The sequence below is a fragment of the Aulostomus chinensis genome, chromosome 8 (genome assembly GCF_037954235.1).
Source record: "Aulostomus chinensis isolate RoL2024-O1b breed Wild chromosome 8, RoL_Achi_v1.0, whole genome shotgun sequence".
Taxonomy (NCBI): Eukaryota; Metazoa; Chordata; class Actinopteri; order Syngnathiformes; family Aulostomidae; genus Aulostomus; species Aulostomus chinensis.
Window position 1 is genome coordinate 16,291,078 of NC_141327.1, and position 22,213 is coordinate 16,313,290.

Genomic DNA, 22,213 nt, shown 5'->3' on the forward strand with positions numbered 1-22,213 from the left:
CAGCCAAACACTTGTAGCAGAGAACCTCCAGGGCCATGTTGCTTGTTAAATTACTATCATGCTAGACAAGCAGGCCGGTGAAAGTAAAAGCGAGTAATTTAATTTTTTCAAATCAGTACCACCGAATTAAATACACCTCGAGGGGACGAGGCTCGTCACGGCTGTCTTAGCACATGGCTACACTGATGAGGGCTGTTGGGGGGGGGGGGGGGGGGCCACAGAGGCAGGACTTGATAATAAGGATAATGAACAAGCAGGTCACTTTCGCTAAGTTGTAAAAAGAAGAGGGAGCCAGCTGGTTTTGAGATTTGTGGCTATTTTTCTTCCCTTACACGAGTTCTTTCAGACTTCTGCTGAAAAATTACAAATACGCACATATACGGTGGCGAATCATTTGGCCCATGCTGCTTTAGTACACTACCTGCCGTACCACTAAGAAGGCCAGCAAAGGGCAGTGTGACACATAATTACTGAATTAACCACAAACTGATAAGCATCAGAATAAGCTCTTTAGCAGTTTTTTAAATTCATTAAGAGATGTTAACTTGACCAGTGCAAGCTAACAATGTAAGCAAACACTCAAACACTCTTTCGCCCTGCTCTTCCTCCTCTGCCACACTGGTTTAATCTGCAACACCCAGGCCTTGATGCCTTGCTGCCAGCCAGACCCTGCTGAGTCTCCGGGGACCTCAGACTTATCAGGCATTCTACTGGGATACTGCTGCAGCAGGACGGTGCAATGAGGGCAGTGTGTGTCCATGTGTGTATTAGTGTGTGTGTGACAGGTCAGTGTGGGGCCAGTAGCAAGTCCCCACTGAACTTGAATGAATTTCCCTCTGTGCTAGGCACCGCTCTCTACGGGGATAGACCACACATTGTCAGAGAGCACGCTGGAAGACTGAGTGGAAGGTTAGCACTTTGAAGCTTCAGCCGAGGAAAATGTGAAATGATCGACTGGAGTTAACACAGACTTGCCGTTTTTGAACAAAAAATGTATTTGTTTCAGTCATGCTTGCAGCCGTGAACTCCTGAAGAAAGATCCTTTAGCGAGGGTGTTTATAAAGTACCATAAAACATCCTTTAGCTTTGTGGGTTTTTTTTTTTAACGGAGCTAACATACGCTGATGCAAGATATCATCTATAGGGCTAATCAATTGTATCAACCTGACACAATGCGCTCCCTCTTTTTGCATCTCTGTCCTCTCTTTGTCTCTCTCTTCATATTGAATGTCAAAGTCGTACTGTCTTACACAGGAGCCCTGCTGACATGCAGCTCCTGGTTAAAAATGGAAACAACACAGCAAGACTTTGGTCAGGGGACTTTTGATGGCTGACATTTATCGCTTGAAAATGGCCGCGCTAGATAGCTGGCGGTGTTTGTGCGAGTGTGTGCATCTGTGTGTTTTATTTCCATTTTAATGCGCTTTTGCAGTAAATCGATGCGTCTTCAACATCACTGATATCAGGTGGCATATTTCAACAGATTGCAGGAGCTAATAAAAGCTTTCGCCTGACTCTTGATATCAACCCTTTGAACCAGAACATTCCAAACACACGTGCTAGCTGACGATAGCATCCATCAGCTCAGGTAAAGACGCATCAACTTAATGAGGCAGGAATACAGATGATATCTGCTTTTGGTGGACACATCAACAGTAAACATTAGACGAGCTGTTCGAATGAATATGTGTGTTGTTCCTCACCTGGTTTGTCGTAGAGGGATAGGAAGGGAGATACATAAAAACGGGTCGAAGGTGTTGCTCTGCTTAAGGCAATGAGGGCACGTAAGAGAAGACCTGGAAAAAGAGAGAGAGAAAAAGACCACCATAACGTCACTCTTTAATAATTTCTGATTAATTCAATATATTCTCTCATTTTAATAATGAAATGTAACACTGTTTTTACTTTTCCATGACATCGTTTTCACATTATCTGTCTTTTTTGGACCCATTTTGGTCCATTTACAGTCAAAAACCTCACACGCTTTGAATATTTCAAAGAGAGCAGCAGCCAGGACAATAACGCAGCTGTTTCAAATTCACACCATCACAATATTGGCCCACAGATATTAGCCACCATCCATAGATGCCAGATCCTCTTGAATATGGAGGAAATGAGCAGCAGAAATTAACTGCTCCGTACCACCGTGCAGAAGAAGAGCGCATGCAGCTGTATGTGCTTATTCCATTCAGATGGTGAATACTGAGCACTGGAGCAAGCCATCTGGATACAGAGCAGCAGAGGTGGGATAAAATTTTAGCGAGGAAAAAAAAAAATGTAATTAAGCAGGTGAGACGTTGCAGATAGTGAGACGGTTTTTAGAGAAAATGAGGTGGAGAGCGGGTGAATGAACCGGAGACTGGAAACGAGACCAGAGAAGGTTGTGAAAAGGCTGATGAAACAAATGTGGAGAGCAAAGAGACGGAGATGAAGAGCAGGGCAACAAAGTGTAAGGGCTCAGAGGGAGGATGGATTGAAAATGAACAGACGTTTGGAGGCGGGACAACGGAGTTGACAAAAACTAGAAAGCAAAGCTGACAGAGGAAAAAGACACCCGTCAAGGTCTTTGAGATGGCAGGAGAGGACCGGATCAGAGCAGAGGAATGACAGGGGGACAAACAAACAGGAGCCCGGCCTGCAGCCCACTATCAGAGTTACAGACTAACGCTGCCATCCACTGCCTGACCGCGGGGCAGCAGAGGGAAGAGAAATCCAACACCACCAGAAATATTTGACATGCTTTCCAAATCAATCGAGACAAAACATCCAGGCGACCGTAAGACGTCTAGAGACTGAGCTCCTGGATTCATCAGGAGAGCTGACGGGGACAGTTCTCACACACGTGAAGTCATGGAAGCTGAGAGCTTATTCAAAGATGTTAAAAACACATCCATCCATCCTTTCATCTCCATCCATCCTTTCATATCACCTGTCCTTCCATCATTCCATCCCTTCATAACCATCCATCCTTTCATATCACCTGTCCTTCCATCAATCCATCCTTTCATCTCCATCCATCCTTTCATATCACCTGTCCTTCCATCAATCCATCCCTTCATAACCATCCATCCTTTCATATCACCTGTCCTTCCATCAATCCATCCCTTCATAACCATCCATCCTTTCATATCACCTGTCCTTCCATCAATCCATCCTTTCATCTCCATCCATCCTTTCATATCACCTGTCCTTCCATCAATCCATCCCTTCATAACCATCCATCCTTTCATATCACCTGTCCTTCCATCAATCCATCCTTTCATCTCCATCCATCCTTTCATATCACCTGTCCTTCCATCAATCCATTCCTTCATAACCATCCATCCTTTCATATCACCTGTCCTTCCATCAATCCATCCTTTCATCTCCATCCATCCTTTCATATCACCTGTCCTTCCATCAATCCATCCTTTCATCTCCATCCATCCTTTCATATCACCTGTCCTTCCATCAATCCATCCTTTCATCTCCATCCATCCTTTCATATCACCTGTCCCTCCATCAATCCATCCCTTCATAACCATCCATCCTTTCATATCACCTGTCCTTCCATCAATCCATCCCTTCATAACCATCCATCCTTCTATCCATCAATCTATATCTCCATCTTTCCATCCAAACCAATTGCTACCTATATATTATATTACATCTATCCATATCCTCCCATCATCCATCCTTTCATAACATCCATCCTTCTATCATCAATCCATCATTTAATCTATCTGTCACATTCATCTTTCCATCCAAATCTATTGATACCTATCCATATATTACACCTATCCATATCCATCCATCCATCTACAGCCATCCATCCATCTATAGATATTGATCTATCCATCCATCTACAGCCATTCATCGATCCATCCATATACAGCCATCTATCCATCCATCTATAGATATTCATCTATCCATCCATCTGCAGCCATCCATCCATCCATCTATAGATATTCATCTATCCATCCATCTGCAGCCATCTACCCATCCATCCATAGATATTCATCTATCCATCCATCTACAGCCATCTACCCATCCATCCATAGATATTCATCTATCCATCCATCTACAGCCATTCGTCTATCCATCCACCCACCCATCCATCTACAGCCATCCATCCATATACATCCATTCATCCATCCAACTTCATCTCCATCCACCCCTATCCTTCATCCATGTGTGTTTATCCCCAACAGAAGCAGGAGGATTATGTTGAGCTTGATGAAACTGGAGGGTTCAACTTGTTAACTTGGCCTTGGTTGTTTCCAGTGTTGTTTTACAGTGGCTCTTAAAACAATGCAGCACTCCTCTTTCAAAGCTTTGTCTCATGAGAGATGATTGCAGTGTTGCTGTGTGATGCTCGGTTATCACTGACAGCTTTTTTAGAATTTGTCAACATTTGTGTGTGTGTGTGTGTGTGTGTGTGTGTGTGTGTGTGTGTGTGTGTGTGTGTGTGTGTGTGTGTGTGTGTGGCCAGATGCTTGTTTCTTCTGCCGGTCTCTCATTTCTGGCTGCTGAGTTGTGTCAAACTTTGTAGAGATACAAACAAGCCAAACATACACACAAATATGCTGCAAATAATACAGCAGTTTTCAAACTCTCCACGTTTCCTCGCTGTCATTGTTGTACCCAGTGTGCCGTGGCAGCCAGACACGGGCTCACTAATGATGCCGGTTTGTTAACACACACACACACACACACACACACACACACACACACACACACACACACACACACACACACACACACACACACACACACAATTTGCACATCCAAAGTAATTATTTACACAAAAATTCACACATCAGCCTAAAGAAAAATGTGAAAAAAGGTGGATGACAGTGTTTCTGTTCAGGCGGAGAATGCGCTGCTCCTGCTCCTGCTCCTGCTCCTGCTCCTGCTCCTGCTCCTGCTCCTGCTCCTGCTCCTGCTCCTGATGATGATGTGTGCCTGATTGACAGAAAGCAAGGTTCCCACTGTGTCTACAAGATTCTGGTGTCCAAAAACATGACCGTCACTCTGTAAGTTTAGAGCAGCTCCACCACAAACACACACGCGTGCAGCAGCAGCTGGGTGTAGAGGTTCCCTGTATTCCTGCACTGCAGTGTGTGCGATCCAGCTGATGTTGTTCCACATTTACTGTATTTCTATTGAAGTACCAGTCAGAACTATGCGTGAAAATACGGATGGGTGCAGGGAACGGCTGCCTGATTGTAGTTTTTAAAGTAATTCAAAGCGGTTTAGGGATTCTCGCAAAAAGGTGTTTTAAAATTACAGTATTTAACAACAGATTCAGGAGTTTCAAGGAATGTATGAGTACATTCAGCACAGGTGTAGTTTAATGGGTGTATTAATTAACTGTTCAATCTATGAAGAGTTAAAAAATACAGATATAATTGATAAAACTACATTGTACTACATTGAACCTTACAAAATGTATTTATTTATTCTTGGGATGTTCACAGCAAGTGTTTGGGAGGGCGTGGTTTGGAGGTAGAGTGGCCGTCTAGCAACTGTAGGGGCGCTGGTTCCCACCTCCCCCGTTAAGCGTCCTCTAGCAAGACAGCGAACTCCTAACTGCTCCTGATGAGTAGGTTGGCACCACACGTGGCGGCCTACATCCTCAGTGCGTGACTGGCTGAATGAGATCACATTGGTGAAGTAATTTGAGGTGGAAAGGCGCTAAATAAAACAACCCAATTAGCATCTTTTACAGGAAAAAATAAAGGTTGGGAGCTTTAATTCAGAGTTTGTTACACACTATTCCTTTATCAACAGCAACCTCTGACTGAACTTGACAGGAATTACAGACTGTGTATATAAGCAAAAAAAAAAAATGCTATTGCTTACGATACACTGATCTCCCCCTAAATGTAAGGAGTTCTTCCTCGTGCCACGCTCCACCCCTCCATCTCTGAATATTTATGTGCAGCAAACATCAAGCGCATCGTCCGTTTGTGCATCACAGAGCCTGCGACTGCTGCCGCTGCTGCTGGTGTGATGATATCAATACAATTAAAGAGTCTTTTTTAAACCTTTTTCTCTTCATCAAGATACTCAGCAACTCGCTACTCTTCAGTTTCTGAGGAGCAACATGTTCTGATATATGCTACACCTACTACCAGCAGACCTTTTCACCTGTGGGAAGAACACAGGTGTATCTACTAATATTGATGACCCTATTCCATTAAATGCAAGTAAGCCAGGGAACCAGCATGTACAACACAAGGACCCTGGCACTGGTGCACCTTATTAGACAGTAGCTTTTGTTATTTATTATACCTGTCAAGAACTAGGTGACCTGCATTATTGCTACCGGAAATAAAAGATGAACCCCTAAGCATGAATGGATCATGAATATCTACACGCACATCCAAACATACTCTGCTTCTTTATCAAAGTTGATGCGCTAACAACAACGAGGCTCTGTCCAAGTACAGTGACTCAGAAATGTGATAATAAATAAATAACAAACATGTAGAAACAATAGAAGCTATTCGTCATATTTCAGGTGGTCAATATTCACCTAACCGTGGAAAGAATGACAATGAAGAAGCTGACAGCAGACAAATCATGCAAGGAGACTGACAACATGGAGCCACTTCGGCCCTCACTTCTAACTTCTTCTTCTTCTTCTCCTGATGAAAGTCTTCAGAAACGTTTCCGGCTATAGGTTATCACCTCGTGTGGTGCTGGTAAAGCAGCAACAACGAACAAAAAAGATGCTCATGATTTATGGAGCTGCTTTCAAAGTAGGAGAGGAAGCTGTCTTCAACTGGTGGAGTGCAGACGAAAGCGGAGGCAAACAAAGCGTTGTGCTGCTGCTTTAATCTGGCTCGCTGCGCTCAGGGCTGCTGCTGTTCACCGGACATTCGCAATGCAGGAACGCGGACAAGGCTGGAGGGAGAGCATCGTAATGGGGACCTTCACGGGTGAAGAGCAGGTGTCAAACCTACATATACACCACCATTAAATGTGAACCCCCGTTGGTCATCATTGATGTATTTCGCCCCACAGGTTGATCATGTGACCAGGCAGAATCTGACTGCAGTCCAATCACTAAAAACACATCTTAATACAAGGTGTGGATGCATAAATAGACAGATAAAGTGTCAGCGCAGTAGTTAGTCTAGTAAAACAGAGCTCAATTATTTCAATTCAACCGTCACTTGGAGTGTGATGCTGGGACATGGTTAAGTTGCATTTATTCCTGCGCTGAATTTTAATAATTAGATCAAGAATAAGACAATATGTAGGTACGGCTATCTTGACCACATCCAGAGATCTAACATCATTCCTACCAAAGCGCTTTAAATGAGACCGAATCAACAATCTAAACCCAAATCACCTGCTGTCAGAAGCCGACTGTGCTGAGTCTGAACACTGGAACCACGTCACAGCATGAATAAACCACAGAAGGGTACGTGTCATAGCAGCCCACTGCTCCGATCAATGGTGAGGACAGCGCGCTGCAGCTGCAGTAGCGCTCTGAAGAAAAGGTTCAGCCTCAGCATTGCAGGTGCTTTTAATCAGCAACTTCAGTTCCTTTTATGTACTGAAAACACATAATAAAAATCTCAAAAAACAGGACTTTCATAGCACAAAATACTTCTGAGGTTGTGGGCGAAGCTGCAGGACATGTGGCACAGGAGTGAGGTAAAACTGATTCTCCACACTGACTTGCTCCTGGAGAGAGAGAGAGAGCATGTGCAGTAGGAGGTTACCCGCTGAGCTCCTTTTTCCTCCCCAACCAGCCTGCCAGCGTACAGCAGGGTTCCTTGTCCAGAGATTGAGCCAGGGTGGCTCATATACCATGAAGGAGCTTCTTTACACAGTGATAGAAAGGCTCAAGAAGTGAAGGAATGTCACAGAACTGAGGCCAGTTACAAGTCATCACGTACACTGTCTGTTCATTAATTTCTAAAACAATATTGTGTGTGTGTGTGTGTGGGCGGGGGTGGTACGGGAGATACAAAAAAAAGGCATAAATACGAAAAAGTAGCGAGATACAGTACAGTATCATAATGGTGTGGAAACACATTGTTGTCCTCGTGAAGGTCAAGAGACAGAACCGGACTCCTAATCTTTACGATTCTGTGACACAGATGTATATTCAATCTTCAAGTTGAAGTCAAATCTCCTTATTTTTTGTGAAAAAATGCCACTCAGTGTGTGAGAATCTCAAATACTTTCACATTTGTATTACCAGGAGCTGCAGAAGGACGTGCACAGAGGAGAAGAAACCCATTATCGAAGAGAATGTCTCGTACCGTCACTGAGGAACTTTAGGAGAAAAAAAAAAGAAAAGATTGGGACTTCGTGGTCTGGACTGTGCTGAGATTGCTGTTCCCTATTTTCCTGCACTAGGACTTCTTGTTATGTAATGTGAGACAACTGCAATCTCAAGTCTGAGTGAGAAAAACATGATTCAAAGATTTCCTTGATTATTATGTTGCCACAATGCTTTCATGCGTACATCAGGATGAAGGTCGTGAAATAGAAATGAAATTTACTCCTGTAGTATTTTCTGGCTCGTTGCATACTCACACACATGGTGGCTGAATTCCTCCTCATTGGGAGCAATTCGGGGCTCTTGCTCAAGGGCACAAGGAAGCACGGATTGAACCAGTGACCCCTCAGTTACTACACTGCCACTGCACCTTCTGAGTAATCCTACCCCTGACTTAAAAACTAGCAGGGGTATCTTAACTTCTGGGGATCGTGAGGATACTGGTATGAAGTGCATTTTCTTTCTGTACTTTCAAGTTGGCCCACTCTTAAGTACAGTATAAATTGGCACTTGACTGTGCAGATGACTTTTATGTTTGCAAAACAAAAAAGAAAAAAGATCAAAGACATACTTCCATTTGATAATGCCTTTCGCTATGTGGCTAGAGCACCCACTTCAAAGCTGGGTGGTATCAGCGGGAGGGAGAATGCTGGTGCCCTAAGAAAGCTCTGTGCTGGGTGCTGAAAGCATCAAATTCAAAGTAAGGAAGGTCAACGTCTGGCCATATTTTCAGCCGCTACTGAGTTGTGTGACTCCCCACAGAGGTCGGCCTCAACACAACCTGGGTGCACCTCTGGGGGAGAAGAAGAGCCCCTGCAGACTACAGCATATGGCTGACACTGAGAGGAAGTCTGCACTCTTATAGGAAATATGACACACTGAATCTTCCAAGAGACGTGATAGAGAAACAATTCAAACCAGGAATGATCAACTTTAAGGGGTTTATTTTTGTTTTGCAGCCTGACCCTTTGCAGGACTGCAGGGTGGAGATGTGCTAATATTGGTAGACCTGTCACAATAATAGATTTTTTTTTTTCAGATGTTCAAATTTTGCTGACATTTTATAATTGAGGGCATATTTTGTCATTTTAAGAACGTTTGCAGGTTTTCAAGTCATTTTATTTTATGATACATCGATGTAGTAATTGTTGTGACAGGCCCAGATATCGGCTGGGCCAAATGACTGGATCAGATATCTGATATATATATATATATATATATACACACATATATAATTTAAGCAAAGGTATTACACCAAATTCCCACGTATATGCTCAAGTAACGATTGCTGTATGGTTTTATGTATTTATTTTCTCAGAGAAAAGTAGAAAATATAGCGGAACATTCACCGTTTAGGAGCCCCGGCGAAGCAAAGTGCAACTACACAAACGTATGATTACAAGCTAAATTGTCTTGGAGAGGGTGACTGATTGATGCTCACGGCAGAAGTTATATCCAGCCATAATTCAGAGGGTTAAATATGTCGTGAAGCGCTAGCGAGTTTAGCTCCCGAGTGTTTCATGAAATATTTGACTTCCATACGAAGAGACACATTCACATGTGTGAACGAACGGCAGCGCACACAACAGAACGGAGGAGGTGATGGGAGTCGCGCAGATAGCTGTTGCTGAACAAAATGGAGCTGGAAAAATTCCAGACTGTTGTTGTCTGACTAAGGAAGTTTGAAATGTTTTGCTTGTGGATGAAAACGTAGCTATGTGCAGTAGCATTGGAGAGTGAGGGGGAGACAACTCATGATGATGGTGAATTGTAATTGGAATCAAATCCACTTGAGATACAAGTGTAGATCATACGCCACTACCCCCCCCCCCAAAAAAAAGCTGTATAAGTTTGAAGTTTGTTTGGATTCACTTTTAAGTACACAAGAAAAACTGTGCGCTTGCATGTATTTTTTGACTTTACTTTGTGATACTTTGTTTAAATAGATCTGTGAACCACAAAATCTCATAGAACTGACAAGACTTATTATGTATACAGTGTAATATTATCCTGAATGTTTCACAATGAATCTGCGTCGCAATAAAAGCACACAGTTATTACATTATTTTATCTTTCTGGATAGTGGCTTGGGCTTTCCACTCATCTCTCAGGCCATTAAAAATAGATGCCACAAACTGAGAGTGACAGACGGAGGAGGAGAAGGAGGAGGAGGGACGCTTTGACAAAGACTCATTTAAACACAGTGGCACAATGCAGCGACTTCGGCACGACTCCCACATCGGCAGCCCAAACCACAAACCAGCCCGGGCTCTAATCGCAAACATTTATTCAGATCAGACAACTTCAACGAATGCCTCTGAGGAGCATCTCTGCGAGCTATAAAAAGAATCAGGAAGGAAGACGAGGGAAAGAGGAAAAGAAAGAAAGGGAGAAAGAGAGAATGAAAGAAAGACCAAACAAATTGATATAGACAGAGAGTGAAGTGCAGGCCAGCGTAGAGCACAGACAGACAAAACAAAAGAAGAAGCCAATGTAACAAAAATAAAACCCTGCAAGATTGCGAGGGAGGGATTGCTCTTTTGTTAGTCTACATTAGGAAGCAAAGTGTCACAATGACACCCCAGTGATTACATGAAGAGGAGGTGGGCTGTTAAAGAGGGAGCCAGGATGGATGAGAAGAGAATATAAATGGTAGGGTTTGTTTTTTTGTTTTGTTTTTTTTTACAGAAGAGAACCGAAGACACCGAGACTAACCGACAAATTCTAGACCTTGTGTTTGTTTTTGTCCATTATACATTAAATGAGAGCGAGTCGCTAGAGAATGTGGCCTCAAACAAATCAACTTCATGGCTTAAATTAGAGCACAACTTGTGTTATGTGAAGTAATGAAACCAGAGTAGACAGACAGTGCTTCATCTGCTGATACATTATACAAGTTGCTGAATAATGCAGCCAGTAAAGTTGAAAATTAGACCTTCTGTATCCCTAAATGTAGTATATTAGGATGCATTTAATCATAAAAGATGAGCTCAAAGGTGTAGGGCTGCAGCCACACAATTCATCATTTAGCTATAAAATAATATATATGTTAACAACGCCCATCGCTATTTCGCAGACTTGAGAGTAATTTATTAAAGTGCTTCCACCATCAATCCGACTCTCCCATATCGCTTGATTTTAAACTTGAGGAAAAAAAGACAAAATCTAAAATGTACGTCTTTTTTTTTTCCAAGTAAAAAGTGATCTGGATATTAAATAGTATTTGGCATGACCTCCGGGTCTAGGAACCATTTCGTTACCAACTCTCATTAGTATTCACGTTCATTTCTCAGAGAGGAGCTCCGAGTCTCTTGTGTCAGATGCTTCTTCAAACCAGCTCATCCATGTTTTACATCACCAGACACCCACACATTTGAGAAGAGGAAGACTCCCTGCCGTGAGACATCTCATCTTCACCCATTTTTCCCTCCTCTCCTCCTCCTCCTCCTCCCTGAATACACAGTATTTAGATTAAAAGTTACATGATGAGCTTGTTAGCTGGCACGTTACTACCAGTAATGCCTCACAGTTGAATTAACACTCTACTAAAGCAACTCACAGCTCAAGTGTGAGGTGTGAATCAAAGAAGTAATTATAGTGCATGCGTGCTTGTGTGCGTAAGTGTGACAAAGTTAATTAGCCTGCCTTCACTAACATACAGAGATATATTCCTGTAAATACAAAAGAGAAGGTGAGGGGTCACTCATGGAATGTGGGATGAGTGTTTATGTTTGTGTGTGTGTGTGTGTGTGTGTGGGTAGCAGGAGTGAAGTGGATTAACAGAGACCACCCACAAGCTGTTTGAAGATGCAATAGGTATTTTCAGAGATTTGTGTTTGTGTGCAAATTTCCCTCCAGCGTTGTCACTCTGATCAGCTAATGAATTGGCAGCTAATCTGATTATTTCACATCAACATTCAGGTGTGTGCACACGTGTGCGTGTTTGAGTGTGTGTTTGTGTGTGTGTGTGCTCTGAACGAGTCAGAGAAAACAAGTGACTCAATGAATAGATTAAAGCTTTTTCAGCCAGGCTGTGATGAGTGTTGTGGGCGCTGGCGCTCCACTGGGATAAAGTCCAATCCATTATCTTCCAATCAGATAATGCCACAAACTAATGGCTGTTTAGCCTCTCGGTGTAGCAGTCAATGCTGTACAAGTGTTAGTTGTTGACCTTGTTATTGACACTGTAATGTGTGTATGTGCGTGGGTGTGTGTGTGTGTGGGGGGGGGGGGGTTAAATACTGTGTATTTATGGCACGACTCTCTTGACTCTCTCATGGAGTCTTGAAGATACACTTACAACCCATATCTTCAGTTAACTTATATTCCACAAGATTCAGGTTCACTATTCATGTTTGCTCTACAGTCATGTTGGGTGTTGCTGCCTGGCTGAATCTCAGGATGGGACATTAAAACAAACAAGCAAGACATCAGGAGTGAGGGAGTTTGGAGAGAGGGAGGACTAATGAGCTCAACTCACAGCAATGTGAATAAACACCACATGCTTTTATTGAACTGGGACTAATCTCTATAAACAGATTCTCCATATAAATAGAGAATCTGTAAAAAAAAAAAAAAAAAGGGGGGTGTCAGGACAGTAACTTTGACCAATCGCGCGAGTTTTGGTCGCATCCATGTAAACAGTCCGTGTGGGGCACAAAAGAGGCAGAATGTACTGGCCAAAATGCAAGGACCGAAAAATGGCTGTAGTCTTTTGATTTAGATTTTCATTCTTTTTTTAAAATTTATTTATTTGCACACATCTCTCAGCGAAAACTGGCTAATTTTGAAACGATCCGCTCTTTCACGTCCACGCAAACATCTCAAGTTGCTGTACGGACCACGTACCTGCTGGATAAACCCGGAAATAAGGGCCGTTGTTCCCAGAGGCTAAGTTGACAGACATTATTTGAATTTTATTATTATCTGAATATTTGACTCTCGCTGAATATTTGAACGTGTGTACCTCAGTCCGGCCAAACCCTTTCAAATCTGGACTGACGTCCTGTAAATTTTCTCCACGGCAACCACGAGCGGTGTCATGTTTACAGCGGTCAGGAATCAAGTAAGAGGCTAAAAAGGGAGAGCTTAAGTGAATGTAGGCAGCCAAGTGTGCTGTCAAGGTGAGTGAAAGGTCTAGAGTTGGTTCCATTAGCGAGTCTATTAAACCAGAGGAGCCCGTCTCTGACTTGTTTTAGTGATGAATGAAGCAAGAAGAAGCCAGAAGCTCGTACTACCGAGAAATCCCCCGGAATCCTATCGCAGGTCTGTCTGCCCTACTTTTTCAAGGTCCTGATTCTTATTCGCAGGAGACAACACAGCTTGCTACTTTTGTCTTCATCGGTATGGACTGAAATTGGTTCTGGTCTTTCTTCTTACAAAAAGTCTGAGTTTATGCTTATGCTGGGGTTTTTTTATGCAGGCTGTAAATAAAAGAGAAAAAAACAGACATGAGTCATAAAGAGTGCGACTTTCTGGAATGTAAATATTGGTATACAGTACTAACAGTCGGATTTTGCGAGGCTTTTGCTAGAGGCAGCTGCACGCTTTGCTAGGAGCTGAAGAAAAATGGAATGACAGGAAAACAATAAAACACATTGAAAAGGACCAACCATCGGAGTTTACTGAGCTAATATTAACTTCCTGCTTATAATGACATGAAAGCCTTTCAAACTGTTCCTGCATAGTATTCCACCCACCGGGAGAGTGTCAAGAGTCAAGTCATATACATTTGACTGAATTTTCATTTCAAACATATGTCCGAAATCAAGGAAACGCCAGATGTAACATCAATGCCCCACACCAAATCCCATATACCTGTAAGTATAACAAGTTTTGAGGGTGATTTCTCACCTGTACTGGGCCTGGAAGTGTTCCTGGACAAAACTATGTCGATCTCTAGGCTGCTGTGTGCTGGCTGACCTGGAACTGGAAGGATCCTCCAAAGACCCGGGTCCCTGTGTGGAACGGAAGATAGATAAATGATCACTTATTGAAAACACTTCAAAGATTCAGAAATATCAGAAAAAAATGAAAGTAAAGAATCCACATCCTCGCGAAGATATCTGGACATAGATTATAAACACTAGTTTACTGAATGCTGTCCTATTTAAAAAAAAAAATAAAGTTGCAGATTTTCTTTTAGAAATGTGTTCGGTTCTTTTATTATACAAAATGGAGAATGCAGTCGAGTGGTTTACTCATCTGTATTTACTTGCTAAACATCAACTCATAACAGCAAAAGAAAGCAAAAGCAAAATGTTGCACATTAAAAGTGGCATCAGAGCCGAAGGTCAGCTCTGACTCCACCACTGAAATGGCTGATAGCAGATAAAGACACACCAAAGAATAATTTAACCTCCAGGAATCCTTTACAAACAAGACACAGGAAAACAACTTCTAGAATGGCTGCCTCACACACATCTGCCGACCAGTCCACTTGTAAACTGCATCTGTTGTCGGTGCAGTCTTTAACAAATACGGTAGCTATCGACTAAACTGAAGCGGACCGTCTCAGTTTTGATCTGTCGATGTCATCATCAAGCTCCGAAAAAGTGACAGAAATCAGGGCTAACATGAGCTAATGTGAACTCTTGCTCTGTATTTGTGGTGCTGGCGCACAAAATTCACCAGGGTAGAACATGCCTGGTCAGAGTCTGTCAACTCTTGCAGAGTTCCTCCATGTGGGTTGGCCAGACACACATCCACCAAAAAATCCAGGTCAGTGAAGTGTACTTTCGCTCTCTGCTGCACGTCCACTGCACATTACTGGCCAATGCAGTCAGTCACCAACTGTTTCCTCGCTGATATTAACAGTTATTAATGATGACTTGAAGTTCAGTATCTTTACTGTTCGAGTGTAAATTCAACCACACAGGTATCACTCCGCTGACGTTTCACACGACCTCTTAACGAGCTATTCTGACCATTGTTTCACTTAACCAAAAAGTAGTGCCCATCCAAGCTCTTTTAAAACATGCCTTTGTATTATAGTGAATATTATTGTATTGTATTATAGTGAATAAACACTGCAGATTTTACCGTGTAATGTGTGCTGGTGATAAGTGAGCTGGTTAATTGAAGACAAAAACGGTGAGGGTGAATTTCCATGCGGCAGGGAGAGGGGGGGTTGGGGGGGTGGGCGCAGGGGGGTTAAATGGTACACAGTTGAACAGTCAGCTCACATCAGGGTCACAGAAATATCTGAGCATCGACACACTGGGAGGCGTCAGCGGGTCGGCATCAACACTTCACTGACAAATATAAGAAAATTTAAGAGGCTTTTCATTAAAATATGGAGGACTACAGCTCAGGGAGACACAGGAGCAGTCGGTGAACACCAGGTGGTAATGACTGATGAGACACACATTCGAGGGAAGGAAAGGTCACGTCTGGCCTGCGCCTGTGTACAGGTCAACTGCAGTCTTACACACACACACACACACACACACACACACACATACTGTATATATATATATATATATATATATATATATATATATAAATATTCTACAACTTTCAACTGCAGGGGACCCTTGGAGAGCGCATACTTCTGACGAGTAATATGACATCATCAGGTACGGATCAACTCCAAAATCTATCTGATTGCTCTTCATTGTGAATTATATGCTGACATTTCATCCAAAACCTCTGTGCCTTTTTGATTATCCTGCTGACGGGGGGATGTGTAAAGCAGGATGTAACTGTAAAAAAACAACAACAAAAAAAACAAAACTCGATTCTCAATAAATCTCTGAGATCATCACTTTGTAAACTTGTTCTGTTTATTCAAGATGAGGTTTCAAACTTTCATTTGGGGCTACATGCAAACAAATGCACGTTACACAATATTGAGTTTCCAATTCTTGTGGTGGACTCAATAAACACAATAAGCAGCAAACAAAAGTCCTCATTCACTGAGGGAAACAGCCTGCATGGTCCCTCCATTATCTCTGGCCAAATGAGACTTAATGCATTGTGTCTTTGGAAATAATGACTATCCAACTTTGATGAAGCTTTTCCTTTTGTTCAAACTGAATTCAATCGCTGTTGGTTTTGCTTTGAACAACAAGCTGCTTTTCTGGCATCTTTGAAAACTTCTCCTAGGATGGCACATTCCAGAATATATAATGAAGCACAAATGCATAAACCAAAATGAGCATGTGTGACTGTTTTCAGACACTGGCACCTCAGCTCATTTCCGCGCGCGTCTTCTTTTTAATTTTTTTGTTTTGTTTCGATTTAACTTGCATCTTAAAAAGCTTGTTATCTTTTAAATCACAACAAAACACAGGAATTGTACCGCTCATCTTGGGAAAAGTGACAGCATGAGACTAGAGTTAGTTGTTGATTTGATCTCGCTAACCCAACAGGTACTAAGAAAAAAGGTACTGCAGTTTTGATTGAAAACAGTACGTCCAAATGCTTTTACACGAATTTATCTCAACACATGCAGGAGATCAAAGAATCAAGAAAGCGAGATGTGTGTGTGTGTGTGTGAGTGTGTGTAAACTGGTAGGAGGGGCAAACCTCCCTCGGGAGCACATCAGCAGTAATGGACAGTTTAGAAGCCTTGTGAGCTGGAGAGAGATTGAACTGGGAGGGTTTCTTTGACACCTGGGGACCACACGGTACCACGCAGGCTGTTTGAAGTTGAATTCCATGTAGTGCTGGTGTGCAACATTTTTCAAGAGACCTTCTCAATCAAAGATGGGAAGATATAAACACAAGTCGGTCTAAGCTGCAGCGTTGATTAAAGCATGTTTCTAATCACAGAGGAGCTGAGAGGATGTGAGCGCCCCTGAAGGCTGAGAGGAGCTCGTCCACATTCGCGTAACAGGTTTGAGACTGGGACCACCTGTACGATAAGATTCTAAAATAATTGTTAATGATTGTTTTGCTTTTTTTAAAACCTTGAATTATTTTATCCTAACATAGATATCGCTTTCTGAACATTTGCCTCCACCATTAAACCAAAAAAATAATAGTAACTGAATTTAAAAAAAAAAAAAAACATTTTCGATGTTTGTGCGTGTAAATCCTGGTAGATGAGCAGCTTCTGAAAAAATCAGACCAGCCCAACAACCATGCCACGTTCAAAGCCACCCCTGTCTTCCCAATTCATTCCATGGTGCTTGGTGTGATCGTCAGCAAGTCATCTTAACTGCGTCCACGTGCCTAAATGCATTGAGTTGCTGCCATTTGATTGGATGAGGAATTGAAAGGTGTACCTAATAAAGTGGTCGGTGGGTGCGTTATACAAATTTGGCAACCTGGACTTCAGTTCTCCATCTGTGAACTACAACAGGGAGCGTCCTCTCAATTCAGTTGATTAAAAAAATAAATAAATCGAGCTGTTCATTTAAATACATGTTTGTATGAATGAAATACAATACATTTCCGTATATTTCTTTTCAAAATAAACACACTTAACTCAACTATTCTCCTCAGGATACCTAGCACACATGACGTGTCGCTAAAGATGAACTACAATTTAATGGACTGCACCATTCTGCCTTTTGATTGATCAATACCTGTAAAATATGGATGCTATATTCTAATAAACACCATTGTGTTCATTTCCCTCAATGTAACGCTTTTAACTACTTGAATGGATTCCCTTTTTCCACACTAAAAACAGAAAACAGAGTCTGGCCAAACTTTTGACTGCACGGATCGAAATGCATCTTCCTCCGACATAAAAGTAAACTGCACACGTGTGTGTAGGACCAGAAAAACATACTGTATGTGTGCGATTATACATTATGCACATGCAAGCAGAGAAACAAAAGAGAGGAGAAAAACAGAAAGAGAGATAGAGAGACAGACCACTAAGTGTACTGTCTCTTTATTTAGCTCACAGGGAATAATGAATACAACCACAACATCGTTCCAGCTTCAGCTAAAAATAGATGCCGGAACCAACCGCAGAAATAACAAGTGAATACTAATATTAAGAAGCGCTAAACTATTCAATTGTCACATTGGTGTAAGCCAAAAATGTCGGAATGTTAAAAATATCTAGGCCATATTCCACTGCCTCCTGTTGCTTCAGGGACTCCAGCGTCTACCAGCTTCCCTGATGAACTGGAACTGATGTTCAAAGATTTACATGCAGCCCTGCCTCAGCATCTGTATTCTTATTGATAGAAGCCCCAGAATTTCTTGCAGCACCTCCACACTGCCCAATAACTGTGTTGTTTCTCTCCGGTAGTATCAGCTCCAGCTAAGAGTGATGACATCACCACGTCACATGAGGAGTGAAAATGAATCATGGCTCTTTTGAGTATCTGTGAGAACACCACGCTTTCGGCATGTGAAGGATCGCCAGGGACTGTGTGCACAGTGCACCCTCGCTATCATACAGTGCATACTTATTACATACCAAGTCTGTCTTTTTGTTGTTCTTTTCTAACCTCCATTGTCTCCTTGCCAAGCTGAGGGTCCTGGGAGGGGACAAGGTTGTAAATCTGGGATTTAGTTGGTGAATTCTGAAGCAGCACACGTTCATAGTACACTTGTGTCTTTTTGTTATCATGTAATTTCAATTGTTACATGGCGCTTGAGACATGTGATGCATGTCTTCTGGGCGTTCTGGGAGCCCCGTCTTCTGTGGGGCGGAGGATGTCATACCATATTGAGATTGCAAAGCCCAACAAGGTCTATTACGTGGTTACTATGGCTTTATGAACAAAATTTAGTTTATTGACAGAGCCAGAGGTACACTCCGGTACACTTCAAGGATGCAGAGTTACAAACACAATGACTCAAAACTGAGTTATTCAAGTTGAAATTAAAGTTCAGTGAGTAAAGCGGGTGTTTGTTTGTTTTTTCTAGTAAACTAATTAACACAGCTAAATTAGCCTTTTACAAGAAATGTTGTTACTAGGAAACAGGCCAACTCCTCCACTGCTGCACCGGTGTGTGTAGTCAGCACTATTGCCTCAGTCCCAGGACACTGCCGAGCTGCTTGCACCATCTCACCCACGACAGCGTTCTGTCTTCATGTCCTTGTCTGTCGTTAGAGACAAGTGCTGGAGCAGCCCCCCCCCCCCCCCCAAAAGGCTATCAAAAATGATGATTACTTTCATTCTTGTGATCTGAAATTGGTATTGAATGATCAGCATCTTGTCACTGCCACGTTGATGACCAGGTTTGGTTATGGTGATATTATCTAGCCATGCTTCCTCACACTGTCTCCATGCACTGGACACCGTTTATCGTTTCCCTTCCGGCTGCAGTTCCACTTCTGTACATTCTGCAGAGCCGCTGGACTAACAGACTAAAGACCTCATTTGTCTCTGCAGCATCTGACCTTTTAAATTACCTTGCGAGGTTTTTGTTTTTTTTAATAGATATTAATAGGTATTTACTGCTCATTTTTTAATTTATTAATATGCATCTTTAACTGCTGGCTTTGCAACAAAATTGCCACTCGGAGATAATAATGAAATCACACAACTGAAATAACCAAACCCCATATTTTCTATTTTCACTGACAATATACGGTGCAGCGCCTGCTATTACATCATGTGTTATCTGTTATTGAAAAAAATGAAGTACTTGGACGGAGTTTTGTAATGCTTTTTTTTTTTTTCAAAGTTTTTGAGTTTCAGAACAAATAATTTCCTCTAGCGCAGAAAAATAATATCTCAAGGAGTCAAACCGTGACGCTCTAGTTGAGTCGAGACTGAGTAGGATTGCTTGAGAGATGGAGCCGGTGAAAAGGTCTCCACACTCAAGTGTGACAACACTGTTACTCAGCAGATACAAATTTATAGGAGTGAAAGACTAAAAGTGTGTGTTCGTATCCAGTTTATTCAATCGGACAGTAAATGACCGGCGGATGTCTTCATTAAGAGCAACTCATTTGTCAATGTGTTCAATTCATAAGAACTCGGGAACAGAAGCGTCCTCCCTGCTGATGATTTAAGCTATCTCTTGCCTTCCAGGGTGATTATAATAATCACATTTCATCAGTAGAGGAGAATAGCAGGGATTTTATTTGGAGTCTGCATACTCCTGTAATCCAAACATGAAAACATGTGTTGTTATCAAACCCCTGCTGAGTCCCTGTGGCACACAATCATGTGAGGCAGTGCTCAGGCGTTCCTCTGCAGCGTGCAGTGCTGGGAGTGTGTGGGAGGTTGGCTCGTGGTCTGTGGTCGCACATTTGAAGGTGTCTTTATACCTTATGTGGCACACAGGGGGGGCTGTTTATTTCTAAACAAGCAAAACATGTTAAGGAGTGGGTGTTTGATGTGTGTGTGTGTGTGTGGGTGTGTGTGTGGGTGCGTGTTCTTGTACTTGCTAAATATCAAGGACTATAATATGCATTTAACTAACAGAATGAGGACATTTTAGCCAGTCCTCACTTCTTCAATGGGCCGTTTGAAGGTCAATTGGTTTTAGGGTCAAAGTTGGAATCAGGTTCAGGTAAGGTTTAGGGTCAAGGTTAGGGTCAGGCAGTGAGTTGAGATGGTTAGGGTTAGGGACTAGGGAATGTATTATGTCAATGAAAGTCCTTACAGTGATATAAGTACAAGGATGTGCGTGTACAGTACGTGTATGTGTGTGTGTGTGTGTGTGTGTGTGTGTGTGTGTGTGTGTGTGTGTGTGTGTGTGTGTGTGTGTGTGAAAAGTGTGGTTCGAACCATGAGAGGAAGGTTGGATAGAATAAACAAAAGGATAATGGTAGGTGGGATGCTCTAAAGTAAATCCCTCCAGAAAGTTGACCGATAATTCTAGCCAGTAAAGCTTTAGTCAGCTGGCTTGGACGATGACCACACATACATGCCGCCATATCTAAATTAATGTCCATATTCTGGTTAAAATAATATTCCAAGTTAAGTGTTTACATACGTGGTGGCTGTGGGAATATCGCCATTTACACGTTAGCTGACATATTCTGAATAAATTACTCTGGGAACAGCACAAGCAATGAACCTGCTCCACTTGAGGTTCGTTGCTAGGCAACCTCACTAAACATCCTGTTAACGTGAGTTTTATTAAAAACATTCATAAACAACTACACAAAGGCCTCGCAGTAAAATCAGCCAACAAACAGTCTCAAATGCACCTCGACCCCTGGGTAGTCATGGCAACATGACAACACACTGCTGTAAGTGGCAGCTCCACTATTCGCGTCTTCGCCAAAAGGTGTGAAAATGATTGTTTGCCAGTTGGACACATACAGATGTATAGTTATATTCTATTTAGGGGCTTCTGGTGACCAGAAGGTTGTCCAAGTGGACGTAGCTCATGAAGCCTTTGACATCAGTTCATACGCACTCACACGAGCCAGCCAGGAGTGTGTATGGAGGAGCTGCTCACATGTTGGTCGGCCCGACAAAACGAAGTCCGTGGATTTCCAACATCCGCTATGAACGGAGCAGTATTACAAGTGCACTATGTGTTGTTCTCATGAAAAGCACCAGAAGTTAAAAAGCAAATAAACTTCAGCCCAACAGGTGTAACAGGTGTTGTTCCGTCCAGGTCTGAATGCAGCCTGAGACAAAAGTGCCATTGTTTCTTGAGAATATGAGGCGGTGACACTAACCACCAGACGGGAAAGTAAGTCACGATATGCATGACTAAGTGTGCGACTACTTTTTTCAAAGAGAAAGACAGAAGTTTGACAAACACTTGAGCATACAGACTGATGAAGGACAGACGTGTGGATGAAAGTTCAACCTTTCGAGTCTATACAGTGGGTGCATGTTTTTGTTGGTTTTCAGTTACTTGCTCTTTTTCAGCAACAGCAAATGAATTTATACCCCAAAAAACGTTGAACACTGACAGTGCTCGACGTACCTACAGCTGACAGGTTATCAATTCTTCAATCACGCCGAAGTAACTTGAAGGAGTTTATTTAAAATAATGAAGAAATGTCATTTTTTAAGCAATAAGTGTGCGTGCTGAGTTACATAA

General features: G+C 42.3%; 1 protein-coding gene across 1 annotated transcript in view; it reads right to left on the reverse strand.

Moving 5' to 3' along the window:
* Positions 1 to 22,213, reverse strand: part of usp43a (ubiquitin specific peptidase 43a) — a 99,971-nt gene that overhangs the window by 47,789 nt on the left and 29,969 nt on the right. Inside the window, exons 3-4 of the mRNA XM_086211270.1 lie at positions 14,138 to 14,241; positions 1,704 to 1,796 (exon numbers count right to left, since the gene is read on the reverse strand). Coding sequence (XP_086067396.1) covers positions 1,704 to 1,796; positions 14,138 to 14,241 — 197 coding nt within the window. The remainder of the gene's footprint in view (positions 1 to 1,703; positions 1,797 to 14,137; positions 14,242 to 22,213) is intronic.